The sequence below is a fragment of the Carcharodon carcharias genome, chromosome 9, assembly GCF_017639515.1.
Source record: "Carcharodon carcharias isolate sCarCar2 chromosome 9, sCarCar2.pri, whole genome shotgun sequence".
Lineage (NCBI taxonomy): Eukaryota > Metazoa > Chordata > Chondrichthyes > Lamniformes > Lamnidae > Carcharodon > Carcharodon carcharias.
The window spans coordinates 5979733-5993815 of NC_054475.1; the positions used below are offsets into that span (position 1 = coordinate 5979733).

Here is a 14083-nt window from a genome sequence, read left to right on the forward strand (position 1 = left end):
CGCCGCCGCCGCCGCCGCCGCCGCGCTTCCTCTCAGTCGTCCGGCTCCCCAGGTAGAGACAACATGTCCGACCCCACCATCCCCGTCAGAGCCAAGAAGCTGCGACCCAGACTCCACGGCAGGAGCAGCCTCCAAAACGCTGAGGCCACAGGTGAGTCCCTCCCGGGGGGGGGGAGAGGGGGGGGGGGACGAGAGGGGGGGAGGACGGGGACGCGGGGAGGGGGGGGAGGAGGGGGGGGTGGGAGGGGGGGTGGGACGAGAGGGGGGGAGGGGGGGTGGGACGCGGGGAGGGGGGGAGGGGGGTGGGACGAGAGGGGGGGGAGGGGGGTGGGACGAGAGGGGGGGAGGGGGGTGGGACGCGGGGAGGGGGGGAGGGGGGTGGGACGAGAGGGGGGGAGGGGGGTGGGACGCGGGGAGGGGGGGACACACGGGGGGTGGACAATATAATATATATTTAAAAATCAGCGGTCGTCGTTCTCTCGTTGCTTTAACTGCGTCGCTGCTTCATCAAATTGCCCCCCTAACATTTATTTATTGACTTACTTCCCCTTCCCTTTTTTAAAAGTACTTTTTTTGGGGGGGGTAGGGGGTGGGGGGGGGTTGCATAGTTCAACATCATTCAATTTTCTTTTTTTTGTCCATTGAGATTAATGGGAAGCCTGTTTGTTGCCAGGCCCCTCACACTCCCCCTGGTGCCTGTTCCTGCGCTCAAAATTGTCAACGTTGGCTCACGGTTAAGGAGGTAGTGCTCCTATTTGTATTGATGTGTTTGTTGGTGTGATTGTGAGTTTATTACAATTAAATGGGCGGTGCAGGGAAGGTTGAGTTGAACATCAAACCGATTTACCCTCTTTTTTTTTTCTTCTCCATCCTGTGATATGTTTTGAGTTGGGGGTCGAGCAGTGGACAGGCTTTTAAACATTGTCATCTCCACACATTGAACCTCAAATTCCGCTCACAATGTGAACGTTATAGAATAAATTATCAGTAATTGGATTGAAGACGACAATCTCAACCAAGGTCGCACCACTATCAAGCCACCTAATAAAAATAATGATCCATATTTACAAATAGATTTTTAAATCTACAGATCGAATAAGGCTGAAAGTAAAATTATCTCTTCTGAACACTGTATTAATGAAAAATATTAAAGACAAAGTGGAGATTTTCAAAAATTTTATGGCAATGAGAGTTGTATGAATAGGGTATCCATCAATAGATTGGATGACAAAACAAAATACTCCATATGCTGAAAATCTGAAATAACAAAGTTCTGGAACACTCAGGTCAGGCAGATAGCAAAACAGTTAACGTTTCAGGTCATTCTGTATGATTTTGCATTATGTAATGCATTCCTGGTTGCCAGTTCACATTTATTTAAACAATAATTTGCATTTATATAGCATTTTAAATAGTAAAATGTCCCAAGGTGCTTCAACAGGAGCATTATCAAACAAAATTGACACTACGCCACATAGACCGATTTTTAAAAAATCATTCACGGGATGTGGGCTTCGCTGGCTGGACCAGCATGTATTGCCCATCCCTAGTTGCCTTTGAGAAGGTGGTGGTGAGCTGCCTTCTTGAACCGCTGCAGTCCATGTGGTGTAGGTACACCCACAGTATTGTTAGGGAGGGAGTTCCAGGATCTTGACCCAGCAACAGTGAAGGAACGGCGATATGTTTCCAAGTCAGGATGGTGAGTGGCTTGGAGGGGAACCTCCAGGTGTTGGTGTTCCCATCTATCTTCTGCCCTTGTTCTTCTAGATGGTAGTGGTCATAGGTTTGGAAGGAGCCTTGGTGAATTCCTGCAGTGCATCTTGTAGATGGTACACACTATTACTGTGCGTCGGTGATGGAGGGAATGAATGTTTGTGGATGCGGTGCCAATCGATCGTGCTGCTTTGTCTTGGACAGCGTCAAGCTTCTTGAGTGTTGTGGAAGCTGCAATCATCCAGGCAAGTGTCGAGTATTCCAACACACTCCTAACTTGCTCCTTGTAGACGGTGGGACAGACTTTGGGGAGTCAGGAGGCGAGTTACTCATTGCACTATTCCTAGCCTAGACCTGCTCTTGTAGCCACAGTATTTGCATGGTTAGTCCAGTTCAGTTTCCGGTCAATGGAAACCCCAGGATGTTGATAGTGGGAGATTCAGTGATGGTAATGCCATTGAAAATCAAGGGGGTATGGTTGGATTCTCTCTTGTTGGGATGGTTATTGCCTGACACTTGTGTGGCGCAAATGTTACTTGCCACTTGTCAGCCCTAGGGCCAATGACCAAAATTTTGTTCAAAGAGGTAGGCTTTAAGTTGTGCCTTGGAGAGAGGAGAAAGAGAGAAAGGCAGGGAGGTTTAGGGAGGGAATTCCAGAGCTTAGAGCCTAAGCAGCTGAAAGCACTGCCACCAATAGTGGAGCAGTTAAAATTGGAGGGAGTTCAGAGAAGATTCACTAGGTTGATTCCTAGGATGAAGAGGTTATATCATATGAGGAAAGGTTGAGTCGGTTGGACCTATAGTCATTGGAATTTAGAAGAATGGGAAGTGATCCTGTTGAGACATACAAGATTCTGAGCAGGCTTGACAGGGTAGATACTGAGAGAACAAAAACAAAAACAGAATTACCTGGAAAAACTCAGCAGGTCTGGCAGCATCGGCGGAGAAGAAAAGAGTTGACGTTTCGAGTCCTCGTGACCCTTCGACAGAACTGTCGAAGGGTCACGAGGACTCGAAACGTCAACTCTTTTCTTCTCCGCCGATGCTGCCAGACCTGCTGAGTTTTTCCAGGTAATTCTGTTTTTGTTTTTGTTTTGGATTTCCAGCATCTGCAGTTTTTTTGTTTTTGTTTAGATACTGAGAGGATGTTCCCCCTTGAGAGAATTTAGAACTAGAGGGCACAGTTTCAAGATAAAGGGGCTTCCCATTTAATACAGAGATGAGGAGCAATTTCTTTTCTCAAAGATTTTTATTCTTTAGAATTCTGTACCCCAGAGGGCTGCGGAGGTTGAGTCGTTGAATATATTCAAGGCTGAATTAGACAGTTTGTTGATCAACAAGGGTTATGAAGGGCAGGCAGGAAAGTGGAGTTGAGGCCACAATCGGATGCCTATTCCTGCTATTACGTTAAGTTTTTTACATGGTCAACTATGCAGAGAATTGACTACTCATCACACTATTCTTTTGCCTTAATCACTTTGTATAACAGTTTCTAGAATGATCTGCAACAATTCTTCTCGCTACAGGCAGCTACAAGTTGCAATGAATGTGCAACCAGTGCTGCCTATTTGAGATAACATTTGATGCAAAAAGATAACTTGTTTATGTCAGCTGTAGTTTTTGTTCACACAAAAGAAGCATTGTGAACCCTATTTTCCATTCTATAGATGCAAACTGCTTCCTTAGACTAAAAAGCTTTGTAAACGTGACATGTGAAAATTAATGGCAACACCTCACAATTTGTGAGTTGCGATCTGTCATGACTCTCATTTTAGCTTAATTTATTCCCAAGAATACTTAAATATTGCTAAGGATACAGGGATCCAAATGTATCATTCTGGTAAGAAAACTCTTGCCAATGTTCTGATATGTGCAAATTGCAATCAAGCCAGTTTTTATTCCCTACTGTACTACAAATGACATTAGCAAATGTGTTTATAAGCAGCCTGCAGGTTTCTGCTGTGCCATTTTTAATCAGCTGCCATACAAGATGGCTTATGGCTTTGCACAAAATTCCAAGACCTTCCAGACTTATCACCATTATGATTTCTCACAACAGCCAATAATTTGGTTCTAAGAAGCTTTTCTGTTTGTCCTAACAATTCAATTTTCTCTCATCAGAAATGAATTGCTATAAAAGTATTACTCAGTGGGTTCAATGTACTAAGTAGCACGATATTTAATAATTCAGATGAGAAACGTTTTGAATTCAATCCTAAAATCTGTGCCGAGTTAGCAGGCTAGTGTTAAAAGTACTAAAATCACCCTCTATATCTGGGTTAAGAGTGAAGTATTTACCTAGGGTTCCTGACCTTGATCACTATGCAGTGACCTTTGATGGAAAATGTGTTTTTGTGGGAAGAATTGGGCTCAGCTGTGAAGGCCAAATAAACGAACAGCCTACTGACATTAATCCAGGGGCACGTTTGGAATGATTACTTGGCTAAGGTTTCAACATGCTGTAATTGCACCACAACATGCACCAGTCCAGGAAGGAAGGAAAAAAGTAAGGTTATAATGGCCATGGCAGCACGTCCGCATCTAACTAGTCCATGGTAAAACAACGCATCAGTATCAGCATCAACGAATATGTATGATTTAAGTAATCTAATACAACGTCAATATGTATGTAACTCTTAAGCGTCAGCAATTTAATTTTCCAAGCATATCTATAAACAGATCAAAATATTGGTTATTGTATATTATAACATGAATATATTATATAGAAGAGGCGGTGGTGTAGTGGTAATGTCACTGGACTAGTAATCCAGAGGCCCAGGCTAATGCTCTGGGGGTATAAATTCACATTCCAACACGGCAGCTGGTGGAATTTAAATTCAATTAATAAACCTGGAATTGAAAGCTAGTCTCAATAATGGTGATCATGAAACAATTGTCGTAAAAACTCACCTGGTTCACTAATGTCCTTTGGGAAAGGAAATCTTCAGTCCTCACCTAGTCTGGCCTACATGTGTTTGATTCTTAAATGTCCTCTGAAATGGCCCAACAAGTCAGTCAGTTGTATCAAACCACTATGAAGTCTACCACCTAGAGAGACGAGGGCAGCAGATGCAAGGGAATACCATCACTTGCAAGTTTCCTTCCAAGCCACACTTCATCCTGACTTGGAATTATATCACTGTTCCTTCACTGCCGCAGGGTAAAAATCCTGCAAATCCCTTTCTGATAGCACTGTGGATGCACCTACGCCACATGGACTGTAGCAGTTAAGAAAGCGGCTCACCACCTTTTTCTCAAGGGCAATTAGCGATAGGCAATCAATGCTGGCCTAGCCAGCAATCCCCACATCTTGTGAACAAATAAATAATAAAAACGACAGCCATTTTAGTTGATTAAGATTCAATAATCAGAAGAAAATTGGAGACCTAAATCTCCAATATAATGATAAACATGAATTTTAAAATTCTTTAAATCGCTAACTTCCTCCAGCCCTCCTGTGCTGCCCCAATTCTGACCTCTTGCATGAGGGGAAACTTCATCTCAGCATCTACCTGTCAAGCCCCCTCAGAATCTTGCACGCTTCAATAAGGTCACTTCTCATTCTTCTGAGCTCCAATGAGTATAGGCTCAACCTTTTCTCATATGACAATCCCTTCATCCCAGGAATCAATCCAGTGAACCTTCTCTGAATTGCCTCCAATGCAAGCATATTGCCCCTTAAATAAGGAGACCAATACTGAACATTAGGTGTGGTCTCACCTGTACAACTGATGCAAGACTTCCCTTTTATATTCCATCCTCTTAGCAATAAAGGGCATCATTCCATTTACCTTCCAAATTACTTGTGCTGCATGCTCACATTTTTGTGACGCACGTACGAGAGCACCCAAATCCCTCTGTACCCCTGCATTCTGTAGTCCCTTTTCATTCTGTTCTTATTAAAGTGTTGTCTGAAGAAAGGCCTTTAACCTGAAGCATTAACTCTGTTTCTTTCTCCACAGATGCTTCCAGACCTGCTGAATATTTCCAGAATTTTCTGTTTTCTTATTTCTGATTTCCAGCCTTCAGTTTTGCTTTTCTTTTAATGTGAGGTTCTCCGATAACGTTTTCAATATTATACAAGCCAGAGCAAAGGGTAAAAAGATTTAACAATGCAAGGTCCAAAGCTATGATTGATTTGAAATATCAGCAACTGACTTTTTAATAGACTGCACAAGAAAGTTGTTTACAATTATTTCATTGTTCAGGTGAACAGGGATCTTGTGTATAGTATTGTAAAATATTTTGATAGAATGCCACATAGTAGAGATCGAGGCATCAATTTTAATTTAGAAGGTTCTGTGTGGCCAAAAATGCCTTTCTGCTGAAGTATTATGGTATGATGAACATAGTATGAAACCCTACAAATTTTATGTACTTAATAATTGGAAGAAGGGAATCCAACTAACTGTCCAAAGGTGGGAAAAGGATCAAATAGTGCAGAAGGTAGCCAGTCAGCCCACCATGACTGTGAGCTGTATCCCCATACCCTTGCAACTCTTTCCTTTTTTCAATGATATACAAGACCCTTTGGAGACTTGATGCAGGTAACCAGATCTTTGAAAGAAAAGAATATTCCTACTTTGTGAAATAATTTATTTTACACAATACATTGAGGTTCTTGCTTTACTTAAGCTGATGTTGAGCACCACATACTTTTGGTCATCAGGTTAATAATATATCAGGTTTGTTTGTTTTGGAAGAATCAGGGTTTTCTTGCCTTTTGTAGAGAGTGATCTCAGAAGTATTGGGGTGATTGCCCTAGTTAGAATTTTGCTTGGCTACATGATAGCTACCTACAGAAAGCAGGTAGCAAAGCTTTGGTACATTGCCTTCTGTGCATAAAATGAGGCCTCTTTGCTTAGTAAGCATAGAACAAGGTAGATGTCAAAAGGATTTTCTCTTTGTAGAGGGTCACTGACCTTTGAAACAAGCTGCCAGCTCACGTAATGCTGCAAATGTTCAAAAGAAGGCTGGGAAAATCCCTGAAAGAGGCTAATGGTACTGTGTGCATTGTGTGCGATTTAAAAAAAATTCTTTCATGGGATGTGGGCGTCGCTGGCAAGGCCAGCATTTGTTCCCATCCTTAATTGCCCTTGAGCCAAGTGGCTTGCCACACCATTTCGGGGGCAGTTAACAGTCAGCCACATTGCTGTGGGTCTGGTGTCACATGTAGGCCAGACCAGGTAAGGACAGCAGATTTCTTTCCTCAAAGCACACGAGTCAACCAGATAGGTTTTTATGACAATTGACAATGGTTTCATGGTCACCATTACTAAGACTAGCTTTACAATTCCAGATTTATTGTCTCTTGGAATTAATTCTTGATCACCCCTGGGGTCAGAGTGAGCTTGTTTTTGTCATATGTCTCTTCCAGGTATTAAATGGCTGATGATGGTTGGAGAACATTTAAAAGTCATATTGCCTGGTTGTAACATGGCTGAATGGGATAGACCAATGGGTTACATGCTTTTAATATCTACACTCTCTTTTTGAACAACACATCTCTTCCCAGAAGTTTCTTTGCTTAGTATTAATGAGAGTACCCTAAAGTTGCTTAACAATAATAAAGTGGACATCTCCTGAGACTTCAATGGGTAAATGTACTGCCAAGTGTTGTACTGAGCAAATGACCCAGGGAGTAGCGAGGCTTGATTGCTAATCTGGGGTTAATTTTCCGGTTCCAGCCAGAGGGTTGTGACTGAATTAGCAAGGGTTCCAGCTCTGGATCATTGATTGGTAATCCCACTGGAAAGTACATGTATGTGGTGGTTGGATTCAACCCAATAATTGTTTGTGGTCAAATCACCCAGCAGTGCTCATTTGAGTTCAGACATGTGACAGATGGCCACTCTGACAAGTTTTATGGACCATGATGGGTGGAGTGCACAGTTAATTCTAACCCCACTTCTCCAGAGGTTGTAACAGTAGTTTAAATGTTTAATTTACACCCATAAATTGCTTCCCAATTGTTGCCGTAGGTGGGGGTTGAGGAGTAAGGGGAGATGGAGGAGTGGACCAGGGTGTCACCAAGGGAATGATCCCTGCGGAATGCTGCCGGTTGGGGGTGGGGGGGGGGGGGTGGTGAAGGGAAGATGTGTTTGGAGGTGGCATCATGCTGGAGTTGGCGGAAATGGCGGAGGATGATCCTTTGAATGCGGAGACTGGTGGGGTGATAAGTGAGAACAAGGGGGACCCTATCATGTTTCTCGGAGGGAGGAGAAGGCATGAGGGCGGATGCACGGAAGATGGGCCGGACACGGTTGAGGGACCTGTCAACTACCGTGGATGGAAAACATCGGTTAAGGAAGAAGGAGGACATGTCAGAGGAATTGTTTTTGAAGGTAGCATCATCAGAACAGATGCGACGGAGGCGAAGGAACTGAGAGAATGGGATGGAGTCCTTACAGGAAGCGGGGTGTGAGGAGCTGCAGTCGAGGTAGCTGTGGGAGTCGGTAGGCTTGTAATGGATATTGGTGGACAGTCTATCATTCATTGCTCCCAATGCGGTTTCCTCTGCATTGGAGAGACCAAACACAGACTGAGTGACCGCTTTGCAGAACACCTTCGGTCTGTCCACAAGTACTACCCAGACCTCCCTGTCGCTTGCCATTTCAACACTGCACCCTGCTGTCATGTCCACATGTCCGTCCTTGGCTTGCTGCTTTGTTCCAGTGAAGCTCAACGCAAACTGGAGGAACAGCACCTCATCTTCCGACTAGGCACTTTACAGCCTTCCGGACTGAATATCGAGTTCAACAATTTTAGATCTTGAACTCCCTCCTCCATCCCCACCCCCTTTCCATTTCTTCCTCCTCATTTTTATTTTTTCCAATAATTTATATAGATTTTTCTTTTCCCACCTATCTCCATTATTTTTAAATGTATTCCACCCATCGTTTATTTCACGCCACCCCCACTAGAGCTACCTTGCTTGTCCTGCTCTCCACTCTTAATTAGCACATTCTTTTAGATAATATCACCAGCTTCAACACCTCTTTGTTCTTTTGTCTGTGACATCTTGTGGTTATCTCCTCCTATCACTGTTTGCTTGTCTCAACACCGTCCCCCCCCCCCACAACTTAAACCAGCTTATATTTCACCCCTTTCCTATTTCTACTTAGTTCTGTTGAAGGGTCATGAGGACTCAAAACGTCAACTTTGCTCTTCTCCGCCGATGCTGCCAGACCTGCTGAGTTTTTCCAGGTATTTCTGTTTTTGTTTTGGATTTCCAGCATTCGCAGTTTTTTGTTTTTAGATCAGTTATCCTGTTGAGACGTTTCTGAGGTAACTTTAAAACAAAGGTGGGGAGAAGAGAGGGGAAAGAGAGAGCCTTTTCCTTGCAGCCTGCTCCTAAGGCATGCACACATCCACTTTCTGACAGTTTTTTTTTTAAACACTAAGATGTTCAAAGAATACTTCACTTAGGCCAGGTGTTTTTAACCAATCAGCAAGATTCTTTAGCCTTGCAACAGCAGTTCTTTGTTGACTTAGATATACAAAATATCTCTTCTCTCTCCTGGTTTTCCCGCTGGACATCTATCTTGACCCGTGGTTTCTTGAAGAATTGCATTGTCACAGCCCTGAATTAACATTGCAAACTTTTAAGAATAACTCAGGAGAATGAATGTCTAAAATTCAATGTCCTTCATTCAAAATTTTCAAAAAGTGGCTTCCTTACACAAGATATTGCAGGGAAAATGGCACCCATGGAACAGTATCTAAGTATATATCATTGCTGAAGAGAGGCAAATGAGAGAGGGGAGGAAGACAGGTAGTAATGACCTACAACTGCTCTTAATTTCTATGTTTGTATGTATGTCACAAGAAACATAAATACTAATAGTTTGTGCAAATCTAATGCAGTTGATAAAACAAGTTTATGCAAATCTAATGCAGTTGATAAAACATTGCAGCCTAAGGTCAAGAGATTTGGACTAGTATGATGTACTGTGACAAATCCTGCAAATTTTTACATTTGCCATGTGTAGTTGGTTTGCTGCCTGAATACCACAATTTTGCAGAAAAAGTCCCCAAGGTAATGAAAATGCTAACCTAAGCAATAACTCATTTGCCTTAACCATTGTAATTGCCATAAAGTTGTTGAACCTTTGATAATTAGTTGACAATAAACAATCCATTTCTTACTATGATAGCTTAATAGTTATGGTACTAGCAACACAGATCCATGCTCCCGCCATGATCTCATTGATTAGTGGAGCAGACTTGATGGGCCGAATGGCCTACTTCTGTTCCTACATGTGGTCATGGCAAATTATGAAAATGAATTCAATATATCTGACCATACTGTGGGATGACACCACAAAAAAAGAAAGCTCCTAGTTTTGCTGTAAGAACCCAACAGGTTCACAAATGCCCTTTAGGGAAGGGCACTTGCTACTATTATCTGATCTGATCGATAAATAATAAAAATATTGCTTTGCAATATAGCCCACGAGAACAAAATATTTTTTTAAAAAGTCATTTGTGATGAATAGGATATGGGGGTTTAAAATTTGGCTCCAGTACAGAATTGTTTCCAAAGTATGCTGACGTATTTGCACTGAGCATCTCCTATATTTAATGGAATCTGGATTATTATAATACAGTTATTAAAGACCGATTCTTTTCTTATATAAATGCTGTCCCTGGCTCATGAAAAAATCTTGCATTAATGTGGCATCTTTCACAACCACTGGATGTCTCAAAGTGCTTTAAAGCCAATGAAATACTTTTGAAATGTAGTCAGTGTTGTAGGAAAATTGGAAGCTAATTTGTTCACAGCAAACTCCCACAAACAACAATGTGAAAATGACCAGATAATCTGTTTTGTGATGTTGATTGAGGGATAAATATTGGCCAGGATACCGCCAGTACCGCTACTATTCTTCAAAATAGTGTCACAGGATCTTTTATATCCACCTAAGTAGGCAAATGGGACCTTGGTTTAACACAGAGATAAAAACAAAAAACTGCGGATGCTGGAAATCCAAAACAAAAAACAGAATTACCTGGAAAAACTCAGCAGGTCTGGCAGCATCGGCGGAGAAGAAAAGAGTTGACGTTTCGAGTCCTCATGACCCTTCAACAGAACTGAGTGCTGTTGAAGGGTCATGAGGACTCAAAACGTCAACTCTTCTTCTCCGCCGATGCTGCCAGACCTGCTGAGTTTTTCCAGGTAATTCTGTTTTTGCCTTGGTTTAACATCTCATCTGAAAGACGTCATCTCTGACACTACAGCACTTCCTCAGTACTGCATTGAGTGTCAGCCTTGATTTTTGTTGCTCAAGCCCTTAAGGGGAACTTGAACGAAGAACCTTATGACTCAGAGGCAAGAGGGCTATCAACTGAGCCTTGGCTGACAATGAAATTGTCTATCGGTGCTATTTTGAGAAAATAGTGTTGTGATTTTTTTTTTGTTAGAAGATTGGAATCTGAACTATACTCTCCTGGTTTAAAAGGCTAACACTTATACTGCAAATGAATATGGAATTTTGAAATAGGCACATAAAATACAAGGTGACCTTTAATGTACTTTTAACATGCTATTCTGTTGTTCATGACTCTTAAGAACAGCAAGACTAAAAAGCACTCCATATCGAAATAGGAATGTTTAAATCCTGAACATTGAATGCCCAGAAGAGCAACAAGGTACATCAGTTTGCTTAATGAAAACTGAAAATGTTTAGGTTGTAGATTTCTATTTCACTAAGAATATGCTCACCCTGGTACTATATTTGTGTTGTCACTGGAAGTCACAGTTCAGGAGAAAAGATGTTAGAGGCTTATAATGGCTGAATGTGTCCCTTGTTCCATGTTTTCGCTTTTGCAATATAAACACACTCTGAGCTTAATTTTCAGCAGTTCACTCTCATCCATGCAGTAGTTTCCTCATCTCCACACCCTCATTAACTTAAAAATGCAGGAAAGGTGGAATATTTCACTTGGAATAAAAGCAAACAGCTTTACCACCATAGTGTAAGAGGCCCAGTACAACTTTTAACAGAAAACTTCTTCTCAAAGGTTAAGGTGTTTATTTAAACACAAAATTCAGATGTTACAGACTGGTCTGTTAGCAACTGAACAAGTTAAGATTGTCGGCATCCTTCCATCTATGAAAGATGATGGACACACAGCAAACAAATGGGGTGTCTTCATGTGGCATATCCTTGCTGATGACTGAAGGGATCAGTCCATTTTCCATTTTGGATACTGCTGAAGGAGATGGTTTCTCGGGGGAATGCAGCAAGAGCCAAGTCCATGGCACCCTGAGTGGCTCAGCTGCACAGGGAAGAAAAAAGAGTGGGAGAGCAATAGTGATAGGGGATTCTATCATAAGGGGAACAGATAGACGTTTCTGCGGTCGCAGACATGACACCAGGATGGTATGTTGCCTCCCTGGTGCCAGAGTCAAGGATGTCACTTAGCAGCTGTAAGATATTCTGAAGGGGGAGGGTGAACAGCCAGAGCTCGTGGTCCATATTGGTACCAACGACATAGATAACAAGAAGGATGAGGTCCTGAAAGCAGAATATGGGAAGCTAGGAAATAAATTAACAAGCTGGAGCTCAAAGGTAGTAATCTCAGGATTACTCTCAGTGCCATGTGCTAGCAAGATCAGGAATAGGAGAATAGACCAGATGAATGGGTGGCTGGAGAGATGATGTAGGAGGGAAGGATTTAGACTCCTGTGGCATTGGGACAGATTCTGGGGTTGCACCCCAGCAGGATCAGGACCAAAATCCCCACAGGGGTATTTGCTAATACTCTGGGGGAGGTTTTAAACTAGACTGGCAGGGGGATGGGAACCCAAGCAGGGAGACATGAGAGGCAAACAAAGATAGAAATAAAAGACAGAAAAGTGGAAGGCAGAGGAAATGGGCTAGCAGCAAATAGGGCCATAGTACAAAAAAATGTGTAAAAATGTTAAAAAAGACAAGGCTAAAGGCATTGCATCTGAATGCAATAAGGTAGATAAATTAACAATGTAAATAGATGTAAACGGTATGATATGCTTGCAATTACGGAGACATGGTTGGGAACTGAATATCCAAGAGTGCTTGATATTTAGGACAGACAGGTAAAAAGGAGGTGGTGTGGCGCTGTTGGTTAAGGTTGAAATCAGTGTGATAGTGAGAGAGGATATTGGCTCAGAAAATCTAGATGTAGAATCAGTCTGGGTGGAGCTAAGAACCAACAAGGGGCAGAAAACATTAGTGGGAGTTGTCTATAGGCCTCCAAACAGTAGTGAAGAGGTAGGGGACAGCATTAAATAGGACATTAGAGATGCGTGTAACAAGGGCGCTACAGTAATCATGGGTAACTTTAATATACATATAGACTGGGCAAACCAAATTAGCAATAGTACTATGGCAGATGAATTCTTGGAATGTATATGAGATGTTTTTTTAGACCAGTATGTCGAGGAGCTGGTTGGGAACAGGCTATCCTAGATTTGGTATTGTGCAATGAGAAGGGGTTAATTAATAGCCTTGTTGTACAGGGTCCTTTAGGGGATAGTGACCATAACATGATAGAATTTCTCATTAGGATGGAAAGTGAAGTGGTCCGATCTGAAAATAGGGTCCTAAATCTAAAGAAAGGAAACTACAAAGGTATGAGGCGTGAGTTGGCTAAGATAGATTGGGGAACTTTATTAAAAGACATGACGGTGGATAGGCATTGACTAATATTTAAGGAACAAATGTATGCATTGCAACAATTATACATTCCTTTCTGGTGTAAACACACAACAGGCCAACCATGCCTAACAAAGGAAATTACAGACAATATTAGATCCAAAGAGGAATCGTATAAAATTGCTAGAAAAAGTAGCAAGCCTGAGGATTGGGAGCAGTTTAGAATTTGGCAAAGAAGGACCAAGAGTTTGATTAAGAAGGGAGAAATAGAGTATGAGAGTGGACTTGCAATGAACATAAAAGCGGACTGTAAAAGCTTTAATAAGTATGTAAAAAGAGAAAGATTAGTGAAGACAAATGTAGGTGTCTTGCAGTCGAAATAGGAGAATTTATAATAGAGAATAAAGAAATGGCAGAGCAGTTAAACAACTACTTCAGCTCTGTCTTCATGGAGGAAGACACAAATGCTAGGGAACCAAGGGTCGAGTGAGAAGGAGGAATTGAAGGAAATTAGTATTACTAAAACAACAGCACTGGAGAAATTAATGGGTCTGAAAGCCGATAAGCCCCCAAAGACCCAATAATCTACACCCCAAGGTACTAAAGGAGGTGGCCATGGAAATAGTGGATGCATTGGTTGTCATCTTCCAAAATTCTGTAGATTCTGGAACAGTCCTAGCAGATTGGAGGGCGGCAAATGTAACCCTACTATTTAAAAAATGAGGGAGGGA

General features: G+C 42.1%; 1 protein-coding gene across 3 annotated transcripts in view; it reads left to right on the forward strand.

The window, feature by feature from the left end:
- Nucleotides 1-14083, forward strand: part of LOC121282105 (AMP deaminase 2-like) — a 153571-nt gene that overhangs the window by 18490 nt on the left and 120998 nt on the right. For 2 of the 3 annotated variants that reach the window (XM_041195572.1, XM_041195573.1), the window contains exon 1: nt 2-151. The exons of the other annotated variant lie outside the window; for it this stretch is intronic. In XM_041195572.1, the coding sequence (XP_041051506.1) occupies nt 64-151 (88 nt within the window). In that variant the 5' untranslated portion in view covers nt 2-63. Of the gene's footprint in view, nt 1; nt 152-14083 lie in introns of those variants that run through there. 3 annotated transcript variants of the gene reach the window in all.